The sequence below is a fragment of the Vipera berus genome (assembly GCF_964194415.1).
Source record: "Vipera berus genome assembly, chromosome: 5".
In the NCBI taxonomy this organism is placed as follows: domain Eukaryota; kingdom Metazoa; phylum Chordata; class Lepidosauria; order Squamata; family Viperidae; genus Vipera; species Vipera berus.
The window spans coordinates 41,929,028-41,949,552 of NC_138207.1; the positions used below are offsets into that span (position 1 = coordinate 41,929,028).

Here is a 20,525-nt window from a genome sequence, read left to right on the forward strand (position 1 = left end):
CATTGCCAACGGTGATATTGATTATCCAGTCCAGTGAGATCTTTCTGATTATTACCTTCAAGATGGAGGCAGTCTTTCAAATAAGACTCTTTGCAGAAAATGCTCATTCAATATAGAGAGGTCAGATCCTCAAGCCACTGTATAATTGACAAAGAATGAGTTCCCTTCCAGTACTGTAGAATATCAATCTTTCTGTGACCAAGAAACCACACAATATTCATTCCACTTGTCCATCTGTAAATTTCCAAACCATCTGTATATAATTTAAGAGGATTTAAGCATCTGCAAAAACCAATGAAATCTTTCAAACAGAATATGTAAACCTCTGTCCCAGAAGGACCCTGTCATGGTTCTGACAGACAGAGTCGAATAAAGCAGAACTTCGAGGCTTGCAAATTCCTCAAAGAACATGTTTATTAGTTACAAAGTATTTGCACCATCAAAAGTGAAACCAAGTCTGGATACACATGTAACAATTCCCCAGTACAAACTTTAAAAATCCCACCCATAAAACTATACAAGCAACTATGTTCCCTAATACATCATCTCGGTGGGCTTTTTATGCAATGCCCAGCTTGCAGTCTCAGAAGCAGCCGATGACCTTGGTTCCCACAGGTCAAAGAATTATTTTGACTAACGAAGCACCTGGGCAACCCCCTCCCTCCGGTCTATGTGGCAACGTAGAATGAGAAGGAAAATGGCTGTAGCCATGCTCATTTGTAGCGTTGACACAGCTGTTATAATATATAGCCATTTTGTATAGTGAGTGCTGCATTTTAAATGTCATGGTATCAACAATTAGCTAAACTCAACAATTTCTTCCTGAATGGGCAAGTGTGCAGCCCACTCAAAATAGTAATTTTTGTCAACTTCACCATAAGCTTAAATATTAATCTATGAAACTCTATTGGCTGATTGCCATCTTTTTTGCCCCCTCTCTACTAAGATGTATATTATGTCTCTTTATGGCATTTTTCTATTCTAGACAACTATTCCCCAAACTGATAAAATTTCCAGTAGCCCCATGATGGCAAACACAATGTTTAAGCACAATTTAAAGCATAATTTAAAAACTGCATTAGGCAATCAACATCCAACCAAGAGCAACAACCACCAACAGATACTGTGTAATACGGGTAGTCCTCAATTTATGACCACAATTGAGACCAACATTTCTGTTGTTAAATGAGACATTTAAGTGAGTTTGCCCCATTTTACGACTTTTCTTGCCTCAGCTGCTAAGTGAATCACTGCAGCTGATAAGTTAGTAACCCAGCTGATAAGCGAATTTGACTTCCCCGTTGACTTTGCTTGTCAGAAAGTCACAAAAAAGATGACTGCTGGACACTGCAACCATGATAAATATGAGCCGGTTGCCAAGTATCTGAATTTTGATCGTATGATCATGGGGCTGCTACAAAGGTCATAATTTTGAAAAACAGTCATAAGTCACTTTTTTCAGTGCTGTGGTAACTTTGAATGGTCACTAAATGAACTGTTGTAAGTCGAGGACTACTTGTATTATCCCCCAAAGTTTCTTGCAGAGTTTGGTCTGGTGCCTGGAAGGTCCAGCTGTATGTTTAGGAACAGAAACAATGACTGGAGGCAGAGGCAGCGTCCGTCCGCTCAAACGCCCAAACACAAACACAAACACAAGCTGTGGACAGGCCAGTGAGGCCCAAAACGAGCCTGTTTAGGCTCGGCCTTGCGCCCATTTCCAAATGCCAGGACTCGATCCAGAAAGCAAAGAGTTGTGTATCCACGAGCAAGTGAAAAATATCTTAACTCCAGGACCTCTGAGCGGCCTCGGAAGGTCCCCAACCCTGCGGGGGAGCAGGCAAGGGGTTCCAAATTCGAAATATTTGAGGTTTGCAGCGTTGTCCCGAAAACCCGAGGACATTAGGAATGCCAAAGCCAATAGCGGCAGGGATCAGCAGCCACGATTTTGAGTGGGGCTTCTCCCCTGAGTGTTTTCAGAGTATGCAGACATTGGAATGCAATTCGCATCAAAGGGCACTTTCTACGGCGATTTTGCTTCGTCCCTCAAGCTCCCTACTTTGAGGCAAGTAGGCAAACACAAACACAAGCTGTGGACAGGCCAACGAGATCGGCCGACCTCACACGGCAGGCAAAATGCCACCGTGCTATGCTATCGCTTTAAATCTTTCCCGGAGTCTGCCTCGCCCTCGGAACGCGAGATTTTTTTTTTCCTCTCTTTTTTTATGAATGAAAGGCTTCTCGACAAAAATATGTAAATTAAGAGCGACTTGATTGGCTATATTTTTCCGAATGAAAAGAAAAAAAAAGTTAGGCAGTTCATTGTTGCCGAGAGGCGGGTTTTGGATTGCTCTGGGAGGCGTTCTGACATACGAGCGCGATTGGGTGCCTGGTAGGGTAAACAAGCTGTGAATGACGGGCTGTGGCAGGATTGTGGGCCAATGGGGACAGGGCGAGGCGGGCTCTGGAGGCCGTTCGGGGGCTTGGACAGCAGCCCGAAGACGACACAGGGCTTCTAGCGACTGCACCGCGGCAGCGCGATAGTTCTAACGGCAGGTGAGGAGGGGCAAAGCTCGTTTAGCCTTCAGGGCTTGGGGTGAAAATCCGGGCCCAGGACGCTGAGCTGTGGGATCGGTGGACTCGTGAGTTCCGGCGGGGCGTCAGGAGCAGGTTTTCGGGGGACAGGTGCTTAGGGCTCCAAGATGCTGAGGATTTGCGGGATATGCGGAGAAATACCGTTGCGACTTTAACTCGAGTCTGCTGTGAGAGGGCTGGATCTCGGGGGGGGGGGAATGAGAGCAAGGGTTGCAAGAATGCATGGAAGAGACAGTATGGCGAAGAATTGCGAGGGAAAGCTGTACAGCCGCGCCGCCACTGGCTGCAGCAGGCACTGGCTTCGCTGAGAGGATTGGTGGTGTGTTTTTTTTTTTGTGGGTTGGGTTTTTTTTTGTGAATGTGGGCGATTTTATGAATGGAGCTGGTTTTCTGTGAATGGAGCCATGAGTGCGGGGGCGGGGGCTGAACCTTTTCGCGGCGTTCTGCTCGGGGGAGGGGGTGGCGTATCTGAAGGCGTTTAATGAATGGAGTGCGTCCCTTGTTATTGTGAATGAGGCCCTGCGCTAGGGTTCTAGTTACGCTATACCTGCTCTGGTTGTTTGCTCTGCCATTCATAAAACTTAGGCCAGATTCGCGCGCGGCGCGGGGGAGGGGATTGTAACTCTATTGTTTGGCTATGTGAAAGGCTTTTCAGGTTTTTCATATAGGGGTTTAAGAGAGGAAGAAGGTAAACAGCAGCTATAACGCAAAATACGAAGTAGTGAATATTTATTTTATTTTATTTATTTATTTATGCTATTTTATCTTTCACTTCTTGCTTTAGATGTCAAACATTTTAAAACCGATCGGGTAATTTGGAAATTTAGGGTTTTCTCTATAATTCTAGTGGACAATTTCTGGATTTTCTTGCTGGCTTTTAGAAATAGTCTGCAACCGTTGATCTGCTAGGATAGAGACGATCATAAGCTGTTTTCTTAACCACTTTTCTGGTACTATAAGCTTTTCCAGAAGCTTTTCTTTAGAGCATAATTGTTTTATCTTTGTCGACCATTTAGCAAAAACTGGCTGGACTAACTAATTACAAAACTCGGCCTTGAAAAAACATTCATAGGCTACTTAAAGTCTTGAAAATTCCATCAATAAAAGGAGAGCTGAGTTATTTAGTGCCCTCTCTCAGGACTTGAGAGATTTCTATTAATAGTGTGTTTAAAGCAATATGTTATCTGGCGTTTCTTAGTATTTCTTTGTTAAAACAGGAATACTTTAAAAAGTATCCATCCTGAATTCATTTTGTAGAAAGTAAATGTTGAATGAAAAGAAATTTAGTAAGCTCATGCTTAAGTTCCCCCATAGTTGCTTTCCCTGTTTATCTAAAACAAGCCTAGGTGTCTTTTATTTGAAAGCTGAGCTCTTACACAACAGAATTGATTTTCTTTGCACTTGTTGCTATTTATATTCTAGCTCTGGACCACATAGAAAGGAAAACGAACTTGAAAACCTATGACCCTTTAGTTTGTAATACATCCCTTTGTTATTGGAATTTGCTTTTTGCGGTATCATAACTGTTTCCATAGTAATTCTGTGACACCACCAGTAAAGTTGAGACCTATCGTCTGTTGGTTCCAAGGAAAAATAAGATGAGGGTAAAAACATGAATGTAATGAATTGAAGAAAAGTACTATAATGGGGAGTATAACATAATCCTCAAAAATTTCAAATTATGCTCACATACAGTTAGAAGAAGTCTGTTAAAATGTAATGGTTGAGGTTTTTTTTAAAAAAAAATAAAATCTCTCTTCTCTCCAGTTTTAAATCTGCCGGAGCTAGATTTTGAACCCTTCTTATCCTGGAGTTGCTCAATGCTAAAACCATTCAAAGGAATATTTAAGAACCTGCAAACATAATGGATGGCTTTTATGACCAACAAGTCCCTTTCATGGTTCCTGGGGTATGTCTTGTATGGTTATACATTTTATGCAACTGTTTTCTTTGTGCATGAATTTTCTCTACTAACATCTTCCCAAGTTTTTATCCCAAGTTTTATTTATTTGGTATTTGACTATTTGCCCTCTATAGCTACATATTTTTTTTTTTTTGCTTTCATTAGAAATCTTGCACAGATGAATGTCGTGGAAGGTCAGTGAATGAGAGGAAAAGAAAATTTCAAGACACTGATCTGGCTCATGATTCTGAAGGTAGACTCATTACCATTCTTAATAACACACCTAAACATTTTTGTAGCTTTTTAGTAGCCTTTTTTTAATTTTCTTTCAGAATTGTTTCAAGACCTTAGTCAGCTTCAGGAGGCTTGGTTAGCTGAAGGTAAATCCCATTGATACAACTTTCTACATTTTTATTGTTCTTTGTTAGCTGCTGATTATAATTATCTGTGAAACTTGTTGCTGCCGTGCTATAGCCTTTTCTATGCCTATCCAAACCTTATCTGCAATGCAAACAAATGTAGTCTTTAATATTGATCACAATTATATTTTCCAAAATACTTGGAATGTATTTAACAGATAGCCAGTTCATTTTTTTTCATTTTTTGTAGCCCAAGTTCCTGATGATGAACAGTTTGTCCCAGATTTCCAGTCTGACAACTGTAAGTCACATTCTTCATCTTTGATTTTCTTGCCCTGAAGACTACACAATATTACAAAATAAGTGACTTGTTCCCTTGGTCCTTGTGTTTGTGTGTCACCTTTATTAATAGAATGCAATTCCAGCGTGTGCATGTTTGTGGGATTTGTGAAGTCCTTGTCACTTGGAAGGGATGGGGCTGAATAGAAAGGTATAGTGTTGGAGGCTCTTTTAATGGCATTGCTTTAACTGAAGAACTTTGGAATATTTGTGCGAAAACCTTTGAGGCTGTGCCTAACCTTGATTTCCGCAGAATCCTTTCAAGCTCCCATGAATACTTCATAATGAAAGAGATATTAAAATCCATTTGCTGGTGAGCACACAAAAGCACTCTCACCAGCCCTGTGCCTCTAATTCCCTCAGTGACTTTCCTAGCTATTATAGCTATAGCTCATGAAGCTATGAAGGACAAAGCTTTGCTGGTGAAACCTGAGCAGGTTTAGGGAGTATTAGTCATTGGCAAGCCGCTATTCTATGAAGGCAGCTATCAGAGTGCTCCCGCTGTATCACCAAGAGTTTTCGTTTTGTCTGTAGGGTTTAATAATTAGTTCCTGGGCCTGTTTTTACCTCTTAACACAAGCATGTTTCATGCACAGTTTTCAGCTGTGGTCTTAATGTACTGCAAGAAATGATGTTCTTAAACCTAAGGTGAAAACTTTGCTCAGACATTTATTTGGGACAAGGGGCTTGTTAAAATTTTGCTTAGCTGTTCTGGTTGCCACAGTCTCTGAAGGCAAAAAAACATAGCCTGCAGAGGAACGGATTCTTGATTTCAGCTCTGTCACAGCTTGCAGTGGAATATCTTGTGCTACAGTAAATGCATGTTAATTATTGTCTTTTGATTACTTTGAAGTGAATGGGAAAGTTGCCATGAGAGTTTCTCCAGACAGGCAACGTGTGTGTGTGTGTGTGTGTGTGTGTGTGTCCCTTTCCTTCCCTGCTTTGGAGATGAAAGGGAGCCTGGAGTAAGAAATTTTCTCCCTATGTTGACATTCTAGCCCAACCCTTCCAGTTCTTGCTGGGAGCAGTAGAAACTGAAGTTGGGCTGTGTGTTAGGCTGTGTGGGAGGATCTGTTGCTAGCAGAGATGTGTTCAGATACCTCTCTGCAGGCTTTGCCAGCCCAGAACCTGAAGGATTATATGAAAAAACCCAAATGTCTTCTAAAAGAAAGGTAGTCCCAGTAAACATAGTTTTCTTGCATTGGAGAAGCCAACAGTATGGCAGAAAATATTTCCATTGGAAGCAACTTTACATATGAATGAAGGGTTTTTACCTGGAAGAATAATTTGTTTGGTTATGCAGCGTTAAATCCTGGATTTAGATTTTTTTTTAAAGTATCCCTAATTAAATGGTTCAAAAATCTACTCTCTACAATATGGGTACCCCACCTTCTGAGAGACACCCTAAAAGTAGCTAATGGAGCAGGACAAAAAATAAGAGTCAATTTATATTGTGTTAAATTTAATTAAAATTAAGTATAATTAATATGGTTACTCTCCAAGCATTGATTTCATAATTTTCTTCATCAGTCACATTAAAAGTTCAATTTAGTAATGCCTTTTGGAGGTCAATGGAGGCCGTGACAGAGGTTTCCAGGGGCACATGAAGCCAAGCTAAAGCTTCCAAGTTACAATTGGTCAAACTATAAATTAAGTAAACTATAACTGATTTAAAACACAGTTCTACAAAATTCACTACCAGGAGCTATAGTAATTTTGGGAGAGTTGAGTATTGCCTTTTTTAGAAAGAAATCTGAAGAGGAAAATCTACAGATCAAAGACCTCTCTTGCGTTGGTGAAACCCAGTAGCAGTAAAGCTTGCTATAAAGAAGAGGAATACTGTAATGTAAGAAATAAATAAATAAAGGGGCACCATTTGCACACTGAAAACTTTTTTTCAGGCTCTGCTAGCATGGCATTGATTTATAGTGTATGATTCATGGTTAAAATTATTATTGTGGATTCTGGCACAAAAATCAACATATGACTATTGGGTTAATCACAAACATGTTTACTTAGAAGTAAATCCCATTTAAACTGGTGAGGCTTCGTGCCAAGTGAATGTATATTGCGTTGGGAGTTATTAAGGATACAGTTGATTCTGTCCTTGTTTTAAAAGCTTGTCTGCTATGTGCGGGATTAGTGTAAGTGTTTTAAATGTATTTTCAATTCTGGGAAGATAAATGTTGGAAGATTTTTCTTTCTTTTGATGCTTCTGATTGTATAATTGCATAAATTCAAAATCTGAAGTACCTGTTGATACTGAATGTTTAAAGTATAATTTTTATGAAAGCAAAGGCACCAGGATGTCTCTGTGCATGTCTTCCTCTAATTTAAAACTCTTAAAAAGTAAGAACAGCAGTTATAAGCATTTTCCCCAATTTAGTACTGTATTTTCCAGATGTCTCAGATTCAGCTTCCTTCACAGAAGAAAACAAGTTGAGATAGGCTGCTATAAGTTAAGGTTCTTGTCTTCTTTTTTTTTACTTAAAAACTATTTTTGATCTTACTGTCTCTATCCTTTTCCGAGTTCTTGTATCTTAATATGCATTTCCTCTTCTTTTCCTTTTTTTTAATGAAAGATACAGTTGATAGCATTTGTTGTGTTGGTTCTAAATCGTTTCCTTCCTCGTGGTAACAATTTTTATTTAGGGAAGAAAGTTTCTTTTCCTAGGGTAGCAGTAGCATAAATGCATAATTAGCACTGTATTGTGGGATACGCCCATTGGAGGATGGTGCTTCTGATATTAATTGTGGCAAAACCTCTCTCTTTTTTTGCCCCGTCTGCACAGTTGCATTGCTGGGTGACCATTTACAATTCTTAAAGTATGTCTTTGTACCTCTGGCAGATGTTTTATACCTCATTGTTTTCTTGGATCCTCTGAATGTGAATTACCTGGAATATCCATAGTGGAAAGGGGTGAGATACAAAGACCCCACTCGTGTGGAGTTAAAATAGTACACAGTAGTTCATTTAGTCTTCATTCAAAGTTACAACAGCACTGAAAAAAGTGACTTGTGACCATTTCCCACACAACGGTTGCAGTACCTCCATGGTTACATGATCAAAATCCAGATGCTTGGCAACTGACTCATACTTATGACGGTTGCAGTGCCCTGAGATCATGTGATTACCTTGTTATGACCTTTTAACAATCAGTCAATGGGGAAGCCGGATTCACTTAACAATTGTGTTACTACCTTAAAAACTAACAACTGTTTGACTTAGCAACAGAAATTTTGGGCTCAACTGTGGTTGTAAATCGACTACCTATAGCGCAAATATTTTTTTGATAAATAAGATGAAGCAAAACTGCTGCTTGCCTTCATAGGTATTAAGCAAGCCTCTGAAGCTTTTGTGCACTGTTATAGAGGAGCAACATGGGAAGTCATTATGTGTCTCTTGTAATAGTTCTAAATTGAGAAGATTTTTTTTCCCCTCCCCAGCCCAGAAAAAGAATTCTCCATTTGTTCTTTTCTCTGAATAAGAGCAACAGAACAGAATACCTAAGCACTTTTTCCCTGACTTCCAAATGTTTTTCATTCTGATGTATGAATTGCTTCATTTCGGCCATTGGGAATTCTCTCTGGCTAGGGTTCTATTTTATAGCCTTCAACCTGGGCCTGCTCCAAAATATATGCTGGTTATTAAAATTACAGTGAAAATTAGCATGTTATTACTGGTCTATATCAGAAGAATTGTTTAGTTCTGCTTCTGCTGGACAGTTCTGTTTGATATTTTAAAGATAAAAAATTGTCTTTTATTTTGGTCATCAGAAAATGGGGTGCATTTTTTGTGTTATAGTTTATTTTTAAGGTGTTTTTTTAAGTTTGTCTTGCCTTTGATGCTCTGATTTTCTGTATGTAAGAGGTTTTCAATAAGAAAGGGGGGAGGGAGTTAAGCATGTGATCTCATAACATAGTTTAATCTAGCTGCATCACATGATTCAGCTGGTTATTTATTTTGGCTCATTTGATTTATATAGGAAAAAGTCGAATGAGAGAAGGCAAGTCTTTGCGATTCTTTAACTGGACTGAGCCACTTCCTTCTAAAGGCAGTTTAGTTTTGACTCTATTTTGGCATCAGGGAATGGGGCAGAGCCACACTGGCATAAAGTACTATGTGTGCAACACATTTGGTGCTGTTTTAGCATTATTTGCTTGCTTTGCCATTGCCTGTGTACAGTAGGAAAGATTAAAAACCTAAGACACCACTCATCTAATAATCTTATATTCCTGACTTTCTCCTGGCTTTGACCTATGTGATACATCTTATAGTTATACTTGTCTTTTCAGACTCTAATTATAGTGAGGATATTAACACATATACTTTCTCAATACATGTATCCAGACATACAAAGGTGTGTGTGCATAATATAATTTGAAGGCACTCCAGAACTCTTTCACTGGATGTTGGCATGGGGATCCACTCAATATTGCACACTTCAAAGTCCACTTTTTTTACTTTTTGTAATTCTTTTTATCTAGTAGCACTGTAACTATTGCAGATACTAGTAATGGAGTAAGTTTCATTGTTTCCTTGGAATATCAAAGAAAAAAAACATTTTTTTCTTGGCTTATTATTAAAGGTTTTTAAAATATTTTGGTACCTAGTTTGAACATATCTTTATCTGCTCAGAAGCCAACCCCAGGGTTGTACAAAATATCACTTTTTGAATCGGGAGTCAACAGTTCTGAAACCGGATGTTCTTCTGTCCGTGGATGTTGCCTCTTGGTCCAGCAATTGTTCAGCAAAATGAATCTTGGCATAAGTGGCCAGTCTATTTAAATAATTGTCCTAATTTTTCCATTAGGCCTTTAAATTGCAATGGGGCTTTGATTTTTAAGCCTGGAGGTCCAGAGTTCTCCAGAACTCTTTTTGGCATCCAATCAATTGCCTGCTGTGTTAGGAAGGAGACAGCTTTATTCGAAAATCAGGCTTTTTCTTCTTATTTCAGGACCCCACTTTTTATAGAAAGACTGCATTTTAGTAGTGTTAAGGCACCTGACTAGAAACTAGGAGACTGTGGGTTGTAATCCTACCTTAGGCACAAAGTCACTCTCTTGAGCCAGTCACATTCTGTCGTTCTAGTACTGTCTTAGACACAAAGCCAGCTGGGTGACCTTGGGCTACTCCGTCTGTGTCAGCCCTAGGAAAGGGCAATGGCCCAATTATTATTACATTTATTACATTTATTATTACAATGGCAAGGTACTTCCAAAAACCCTTGCCAAGGAAACTGCAGGGAGTAGTCCAGACAGTTGTGAGGAGTCGACACAATTCCAGTTTTGCCCTTTTCCGTTTTTTGTTTTCATCCAGCAGATTTTTGCATAAGCCATTTGTTTTACAAAGGAGGGGGGAATGATCCTTAATTGAAATATGAAAAGCTGGTCTGCTCACACAGGTTCTGGTTAGCTTCCTAAAATGTTTTGATTATACATTTGTTACCCTTTGTATGGAGAGAGCTGGAATAGGAGAGAAAGAGTCTGATTGATTGATTAATTGATTGATTGGGCAGCAATGAAGCTGCCTCCTGTAATCGGAAGTACTTCAGGTAGCATGGACTATAAGGCCTGTCATCCCAATTCAGGAAACTAAGTTCTGCCCTAACAGATTTGAAAGGCAGCAATTTGTTGGCTATCAAGGGAGAATTTGTAAGTGTTTAAAAGGGGGGGGGGTAATTGCCTACTGAACACAACATTGGCTAAGATTTGCATTTAGTCAGGTTTAAATGTATATGAAAAATTAGAAATTCATCCTAGGATTTATTTAAATTTCATAGAAGACAGTGTTAGCAGAACAGTTTTCCATCAAAATGAAATTCTTTGTTGCTCAGTCTCACAGCATCCCAAATCAGTAGTTCTTCTTTAGCTAATATTAATTTTCATTAGCTAAGAACAAATGTGAAAGAATGCACAAAAATAACAGCTGGTTGCTCTTTTCATGATCCATTTTAGCATGGTAATTTTTGCATCAAATTCAAAATTTGATAGAGTGTAATTAAAAAATAAGTCAAGAATGATTCCTGAGTCCAGCTCCAGTAAATACCACAATTCCAGACTTAAAAATATAGTATGATTCTGTTCAGTTAGTCATATACATATCTATTAATTATAATAATACATTCAATTATTATAATAATTAATTATATATCCAATAATCTGCAATAATGCACTATTCTGAAGAGGTGAGCAATGGGTGGGAAGAATGAAGGCTGAGCAATGTGATGGGGAAGGGTGAGGAGACAATGTGTAAGATGGTGATTTGATTTATATATTTATAACTACTCACAGCACTTGGGGTTTCTTGCAATGTTAAAACTAATGAGAATTTAGAAACCATTAACATTTCAAAACATTAAAATAAGCTTAGAACCAAAGATAGTTATTAATGGTAAAAAAAACTATTTAAAACCAGCTTTCATAGTGTCATTCATGAATCAAAATAAACAGGCATTTAGCCACTTTCTACAAATCCAAAGAGAGGGGTCCACTATTCCAAAACTCTGGCTCAGCAATTGAAAAAGTTTGTCATAAACAAATGGCCTAGCAGCTTCGCATGGTCAGCAGTCACTCTTCAAATCTCACATTGTGATATGGTCAGTACTGAATTAGGCACTGTTTCAGATATCCAGGTCCAGAGCCATTAAAGACTCTAAAGATAAATAAAGGTAAAGGTTCCCCCGCACATGCATGCTAGTCGTTTCCAACTCCAGGGGCCGGTGCTCATCTCCGTTTCAAAGCCGAAGAGCCAGCCCTTGTCCGAGGACGTCTCCGTGGTCATGTGGCCGGCATGACTAGACGCCAAAGGCGCACGGAGCGCTGTTACCTTCCCACCGTAGTGGTCCCTATTTTTCTACTTGCATTTTTACGTGCTTTCGAACTGCTAGGTTGGCAGAAGCTGGGACGGGTAACAGGCACTCACTCTGTTACGCGGCACTCGGGATTTGACCCCCCCAAACTGCCGACCTTCTGATCGACAAGCTCAGCGTCCTAACCCACTGAGCTACCGTATCAGCATATTAAATTGGGCCTGGTATACTGTTGAAAGCCAGTGTTATACTCACAGAGCAGAAATAACATATTCCCGTGTTCTGTGCCCATATCCTTTCCTGGCTGCAGTATTCTGCATCAGCTGTACTGTCAACTGATTTCAACAGCAGCCATACACAAAATGGATTAGAATGATCCATCCAGAAGATTACCAACATGTATATTGCTGAAGTCAGGCTATCTTCATCCAGAAATGGCTGGAGTTAATTTACTAGTTGTACATAAGTACTCCTGGTCATTAAGGTCCTATTTACATCCATCGATAATTTGAAATCCAAGAGCACTCCCAAATCCTGCATTTTGTACTACATGAGTGCTACCTTATCCAGCACTTTGGTGGGCCAATTCTTGGAATTCAGAAATGGCCCAAGTGCTAGAAAGGAAAAAAGGGAGGTGCTAGGAAGAGGCAGCTTTGTGTGTGATCAGAAGACAGAGAACAATGGATTGGATAATCTGGAATAGACTAAAAGAAAAATCTTTTCTCTTTATAATAGGGGCTATACTCTATTCCAACCTTGATTTTATCAGAATCATTGGGAGTATTATGGCTGTAGTCTAATTTAGGCCAGCTGTAATCTGGAACCCAGGGACATGGTGGCTCAGTGGGTTAGGACGCTGAGCTTGTCGATCAGAAGGTCGGCAGTTTGACGGGTCAAAACCCGAGTGCCGCGTAACAGAGTGAGTGCCTGTTATTCGTCCCAGCTTCTGCCAACCTAGCAGTTCGAAAGCACGTAAAAATGCAAGTAGAAAAATAGGGACCACTACAGTGGGAAGGTAACAGCGTTCCGTGCGCCTTTGGCGTCTAGTCATGCCGGCCACATGACCACGGAGATGTCCTCGGACAAGCGCTGGCTCTTCGGCTTTGAAACGGAGATGAGCACCGGCCTCTAGAGTCGGAAACGACTAGCACGCATGTGCGGGGGAACCTTTACCTTAATCTGGAACCCAAGATTGTGAGCTACTGTTCTAGAACTCTTGCCCCTTCAAGTTCCTATTTTTTTGCTCTTTCAGCAACCAAACTTCTCTGTCAATTATTCATGCTATGGTAGTTCTTGAACAAAACAAGTGTGTTACACTGGGATTAGAGTTTAAATTTCTTAATTCTTGCCATAAATAGGGATAAAAGAACTGATTAAAGGAATCCACAAGCAATAAAAGACAAATTTGCTGTCCACAATAATGGGCAGCAAAGAAAAAGTTACTTTTTTAAAATAATTTTTAGTTTTTTTCTTTCTCTTTGCCAAGGGGCATTTCCGGACCTCACCACAAGTTGTGTTGCACAATCATTTAGGTTGCAGTGAACTCTGTGAAATGGTAGCTCCTTCTTATTTATTCAGAACATTTCTGCAGTGTTTGAATTCCTTACATAAACATCCACAGTACAAGCTCCTCTCTGTAGGACAGCTGGTCTCTGTTATAATCTTAAGTGTCATTTCCCTTCTCCTGATTGGTAGTGCTCAGCTGTGAGGATAGAGGGTTTTTTGTGAATGGATGGAGTATTCCAAATTGGTTGTGAATGGAGGGCGGTGCCTTCTTTCAGCCTTTTTCCCCCCTCCTTCAATGAATAACTAAGCTCCATTGTGCTGTTGGCAGAAAAACAACAGTTCAAACAACACAGAGATTGTTGGAAAGAAACATGCTTGTGACTGACAGCTGGAACACCTCCAATGTGAGTTTCCTGCTGTTTGCTGTTCAGCAAGGCCCTGCCTAATAGGAAGAGGGTTAGGAGAGGGGAGAGGGCAATTTTAAGGGGGGGGGAAACTAACACTTGAAACCCCAGAAGACAGCCAATAGGAATAGTGACTGGAGACACGTACTGTAATTCTTTTTTTAAAGCAGGTTTTGATTACCTACATTGTTCATTGATTTGGTGGGAGACAAAAGGTAGCTAGAGCCTTTTCTTGAAAATGAATTCTGGTCTTAATTTTGCCCTTGAGAAGTATTGTTTGCCAAGAAGCTCTGAGATCTCCTATTTTGTCTTCCTACATAATTAATTATTTGGATAAGTCCCACTTCTGTCACTCGGATTCATTCCTGGGAAGTGATCCACAATGCAGGAGTCAGTGTTTCTAAATCTCTTGCAAAGATGAGACTGCTAAATGTTAGTGATGCCTGAAAGCTGTCACATCCAAGCAATTTGCTCATGGTGTAATAGTTGTGTACTTAGTTTTAGAGGATGGGGCTGGATAAGACTCCACTTCTGGCTAAATAAAGCTGTTTTGCTCAGTCACTATTTAGGTAGAAAATTCTGATGCATCTGCCTTTTCCTTAAATGTCTTCTCTTAGAAATTATGTTAAATATGTATTGATTGTGAAGAGTATCAGAGCTTCATGGACTAATATGAAGGCAATTTGGAAATAAGTACACATTAGCAAACTATAACATTACATTACTTTTTGACATAATCGCCATTCAAATTGAGGCACTAGTCATAATGTCTTACAAGGTTTAAAATTCCTTAGTAGTAGTCACTCGGCACCAAAACTGGGCTATGGGGGGGAGGGGTCAGAGGTCCCCAACCTTTTGGGCACCAGGGATCGGTTCCATGGAGAGAGGTTTTTCCATGGACCGGAGGGTGCATGATTTTGTGTGCTGTCTGCAACCCACAGATGGGACTTTGCTTGTTTGTGTGGACCGCTTGCTGGCATGCTGTGGTCACGGACCAGGGGTTGGGGACCCCGGGTGGTGATCAAAAACATCCCAATTCAAAAGTTCTTGGGTGTGTCTAGCAGTGTGTGGGTGAGCAAGTTTCTCCTCCTTTTGAATTACCTGGATCATGGACCAGGTAATCAGCTTCCCAATGGTGCCCCCATTTTATACAATACTCTCCCCAGAAGTATGGATGGCCCTGACCCTGCTGTCTTTCATGAAGAAACTAAAGCAGTGTTATTTGACTTTGGCCTTAAGCCTTTATATTAGGTAAATTTAGTAATTACTGGTTTTTAATTGTAATGCCTTTATTGTTTGCAATGACTTTCATCTTGTGCACTTCCATTGTTTACTGTGCTCAAAGTATAATTTAGTTACTATGACTTTTAATGATATTAATTTTACTCTTTACAGTAAGAATTTACTTTTGCTTTTGTATTTGATTTTCTTTTATCCCCCTTAGAGTCCATTAATACTGAGGTGGATTAAAATAATACTAAATAAACTATGTGTTCTTTCCACGCATAATTTGAAAATCTCCTAAATAAATCTATAGAATGAATAGAAGTTGGAATGTAATTTCTTTTAAGGATTCAGACTAAGTCCTGGACTTGCTAGCTTTCATGTTTTTTAGAAACTGAATAACTGAAGTAGGAGAGTGTGCTTCCAAATCAAAAAATTGAATAAATATTTTTTTCCAAAATGCTCTAAACACCTGGATAATTCAAAAGGGTTACAATCATTACATGCACCAATTTCCAGGTTAAATTTTTTGCAGTTCTGGATGGGCTAGGAAGAGAACCTTTATCTGAATATTTGAAAATCAAACAACATTCAGGGGCTTGGTTCACATATTGTACTGAACTAGAATTCCCTGGACCCATAATTCAGAAGCTATATGCAAGTTTCCAGGGTATTTGTGCCTTTTCAGTGTCTTCCCTAATTGTGTCACTAAAATTCAGCAGTCAGGGTGACAGAGATGGTTTTCTACAAATTAGAATTGACATGGGCAATTCTAATAGCTTAGAACAAGGCTTTTCAACCAGTGGTACGGGTACCACCTGTGGTACATTGGCACCTGGCAGGTGGTACACGACCATCCTAGAAAAGTGGTAGTGGGGGAGGGGAATGAGCTGAACTGGTGGCAGCACCACACAAGCCTGAGCGAGAGATGGCTGGAGCTGCAGGGCTGTCAGGGCTCAGCGGAAGCACCAGGATCAGCGCCAGGCTCCAGCTGCAGCTCGGCGATGATCCTGACGCTTCTGAGCCCAGAAGAAGCACCGATCAGCTGGAATGTTGCTGGAATATCCAGCTGGAATGTCCAGGGTCGTGTGATTTACATTCAGATGCTTGGCCACTGATTCATATTTATAATGGTCACAGTGTCCCAGGGTCATGTGAAGTAACCAAAACCTGCTGCAACCACACAGCAGATGGGGGGAATAAAAACCAAACACCCCCCACCCCACCCCCGCTGCCAATCCTCAACAGAAATGCTCACAACAATGAAAAACTTGGACAGTAGGAAGAGTGCCGCCAGGCGGGCAGGCAGGTGTCTTGCTTGGCTGTGGCTTGGGGGGCACTTTTTCAGTGCCATTGTAACTTCGAACAGTCACTAAGCGAACTATTGTAAGTCGAGGACTACCTGTACTTCATCACTTTTTTTCCTTTTTCTTTTTTTTTTTTTTTTTGGTCATCAAGTTTTTGACACCTTGCTAGGCAACTGGTAGTACTTGGATGTTGCCCTATCCTAAAAGTGGTACAATGGGTGAAAAAGTTGAAAAGCCCTGGATTAGAATATCTATTAGATTAGCCTATCTGTTTTTAAATTTTCAAAAGCAATCCCTGAAAGAAGGCCAAAAATTTCGGTCCTGTCTCCTATAGCTGTGCCATTCCCTTGCTTCCTGTGGCCTTTGGTGCCACTCCAAAATTATAGCCTTGTCCTCTCCTGTGTTAAATCTTACTTAACAATGGTTTGTTGAATAAATTAAAACTGCTTAGGCTGCAATGTGAGGTAAACCACAACTCATATTTTATAAACCATATTAGCTGTGCTTACACAATCCACAAAGTCAAAAGCAAATCTTCTGGTGTGGTAGTGTAACACGTGAACCCATTCCATATATACAATAGTGAGTTAGGTAGTTTAATAGACTGAATAGTACATACCGGTAGGTAGTATGTAGTGTGGTTTTTTCCCTTTTGCTGAACCAACATTTCAGGTAAAACATTTTTTTCTTGTGAGAGAAAAAACAGCATTACTTCCACTTTGAAATGTATCCAGCTAGATGCTTGATCAATTCATTCTTGGCTTGAGGCTTTTTCCAGTACCACAATAAATCTGCCTTGTAGTTGTTCTCCAAACATGGGAGGAGCACTGAGGACAAGTTCCTCTAAGGATAATTAGGTCTGGTATGAAATGAGGAGAGCCACTAAGATCAAAAGCAGCTATTGGAATCATAATGAATCTAGTGCTGAGGAACTGATGTGTGAAAACATAGCTGAATCGTACGTTGTGTGTATGAGTATTTTCTTGAGATACTTTGATAATATTGGTATGGAAGTAATTACATTGGACTGTTCACCCTGGCAACCTCCCTTTCCCATGGTCTTAAATATCATTTCCCCCTTTGCTACGATTCAGGCAATGGCCAAGCCTCAAAATGCCTTCTTTGGTTCCCCCACACTTAATGTTAATTTTTCAGGGTGTGTTCAGATTGGTGCATAAACAAATCCCAGTTGGACTTAAATGGCAGAGTACAGCTGATCAGCATATAAATTATGAATAGTCAGAGATGCTATGTGCATCATCTTTCCATGGGTGCTTGCCAAATGCTAACTTGCATTGAGAAGAAGCAGGCAAGACTCACATGTCCTCTGCTAATTTCTGGCATCAATCTAAGTAGGCATGTTCCTTTTCCATCTTGTTTTGTATTGTAGTTATAGAAGTTTGCACTTAAGAGCCTTCCTTGAAACAAAAAGGCTATTGTTCTAGAGCTGCTGTTAGAGTACAATTACTTATGCTGTAATGCATCTAAATCAACAACTTCCTATCCAACATGATGGCAAATCTGATGTTTTCCTGGGGATTGGGGTTGGGTTCCTTAATAACTGAGACTGATGAGAATTGAAGTTCAAAGCATCTGGAGAATAGCACCTTAAGGAAGTGAGAGGTATTCACTGTCACCTCATAAATAAAGCTACATAATATCAAATTCTGCAATCTATGTGGGTTCAAAAATATCTTCCAGACATAGATTGTGACTGTATACATGATTCAGTTTACACTTCTTCACGTGTACACTACACTTGCCTAGGTGGGAATGTTTCCAAAAAAAAACCAAAACACCCCAGTATAAACCTGTACTTAAAAGGGCTCAACCTGAAAGAAACATGCTGTAAAGGTCATCTGCTCTCTATCAGTATGCCCAAACACATGATCTCATGCTGCCCAATAGGACCATCTTTGCTATGCTCTATGATAAGTAGGGGAAAGCAAGCACCAACAGAACAACAATTTGTTTAATATACAGGAGACATCAATGCATTGTTAAAATAGCCACCTGCTAAAATAAAGAATCTGATCCCCTATGAGAACAAATTATCTCCTTTGTTGACAGAGGCTTTGCTACAAACAGTATGGACCTTGCCAGTTTGACTTGCCAATGTTGCTGAAGCCACATAATCCTGGTTTAGTAACTATCATAATAGATTTTAGTGTGCCTGCTTTTTGTTGATGCAGTTTTAGTATAAAGAAACTATTTATGCAACTTGCATTGGCACTCATACTGTCTTGTGTAACAATACAGCGTTAAAATATCACTGTCCATGTAGTGATCTGCATGCTCAAAGTACTTTTCAAAAAAACCTGGTCCCATGGAAACTTTTGTTGAATTCAGAGCTGTGTATTTTTAGAACCAGTTAATCTGGGAGTTGTCATGACTAGTATTGAAGCAAGGTGTTTCTTCCTAATCAGGTAATTTCCTACTTTGAAATTGATCTCCCAGACTTGGCATAGATAGATTATTGCTCTTGTCAAATCTTGCTTAGAAATGTCAGTGCTGTGAAAAATAATTCCCTCTCAGAAGTGTGTGGGAATGTCAGGATACCTTATTTGAAAGATGCAGTTGCCAGCATCTTTCTTCCTTTCGGTAGCAAATGAGGCACTTACCCAAATCAGTTAGATCTCTTGGCATTTCCACAGTGTTTTGTTACATCAGCATAAAGACAGATAGAAGGTGCAGAGCTATATTGCATTCAGAACACCCTGTGCAATGGTTATACTGTGTTTAAGTGAATGTTTCTCTCCCACAATCTTTCATTTTTTTAAAAAAGTTTTTAAACAGCTTTGACATTGTTAATTGTTGGTTGTATGCCACCCAGTCATTTTCTGTGAGATAAGCAGCCATATGGTTTTTTTTTTAAAAAAATAAATGTATGCACACATACCTACAGTGATCTCAAAAATCCATGTACCTAATAAAGTGTTATTTATGAGTACTGGAATTTGTGGACTTAACATATTTTCTTTTTCATTGTTAGGTTAGAGCTTAATATTTTGCATAAATTGTTCAAAGTGCGTTTATTCAATCCATTGTTTTCCACTATTAATCTTCCTCCAATACTCAGCTGCAGTCAAGCGTGGTGTTATTTTCTAGTAGTACTCAGTTTGTGCTTTGTGTTGAGAAGCTGGATTGGCATTAGAAGGAAAAGATGTTTGAACTCCATGGTTCTACTGAAATTTCATTCCAAATTTGCTTTTAACTGTAGTGTCAAAGTATACACTGTCATATTCCAAATTCTCTTGTGTTCACAATCCTGTGATCGTTGTTTCCCTTTTTCTTAACTAGGGCAATATCAGGAATAGGAAGTCAAAAGTATTTTTTATTCTGGACAATTGCCAACCTAATTCTCGTTAGTAGCCTTATTTTCCCCATCTCCTTTCATATTGCTGCAACTAGATCTGTTTGCTGCTACTCAGCACTTTTTTTTCTTTGTGGGTGTTAACATGAAGAAATTTTATGTCATTTATAATTGTAGAAACTAAAATGTGCACTCCTGTAAGATTCTAATTTTAAAGTAAGAATATAAGATATACTATATATGCTGTAACTCAGGACCTATAAGTAACATCTGGTTGTTTGTATGTGATGATAACTATAGAAATTTAAATTATAAACCATGTAGCTACTTTATAACACATGTGTTGATTCTCTTCCATTGTTTTTAATCCAGTGGTATTTCATGCGCCGCCACCAGCTAAGATTAAGAGAGAACTGCATAGCCCATCTTCAGAGCTGTCCACCTGTAGTCACGAGCAGGTGCTCTGTGCTAACTATGGAGAAAAGTGCCTCTACAATTATTGGTATGTAGAATCAGTTTGCAAAAGCAACACTGTTAAATGATTGAGAGTGCCTAGAAACTGAATCAGACCCATTTGAATAATCAAAGAAATTCCATCCATTGATTAAAAATATTAATCAATTACATCAACAGTTTAATCAACAATGATTAAAAACACTTGAAAGAGAGTTGGACCAGGAAAATAAAAAATCGTATTGGTACTGCTTTGGCAAGATGGCCCCATGATAGCATTTTTTGTATGCTTGGATAATTTAAAGATAATTAT

General features: G+C 39.4%; 1 protein-coding gene across 1 annotated transcript in view; it reads left to right on the forward strand.

Moving 5' to 3' along the window:
- The first annotated feature begins 2,445 nt into the window (after window positions 1-2,445).
- ETV5 (ETS variant transcription factor 5) overlaps window positions 2,446-20,525 on the forward strand; it is a 36,214-nt gene continuing 18,134 nt past the window's right edge. The window contains exons 1-6 of the mRNA XM_081328382.1: window positions 2,446-2,553; window positions 4,360-4,501; window positions 4,661-4,748; window positions 4,828-4,875; window positions 5,105-5,155; window positions 20,132-20,261. Coding sequence (XP_081184508.1) covers window positions 4,457-4,501; window positions 4,661-4,748; window positions 4,828-4,875; window positions 5,105-5,155; window positions 20,132-20,261 — 362 coding nt within the window. The 5' untranslated portion in view covers window positions 2,446-2,553; window positions 4,360-4,456. The remainder of the gene's footprint in view (window positions 2,554-4,359; window positions 4,502-4,660; window positions 4,749-4,827; window positions 4,876-5,104; window positions 5,156-20,131; window positions 20,262-20,525) is intronic.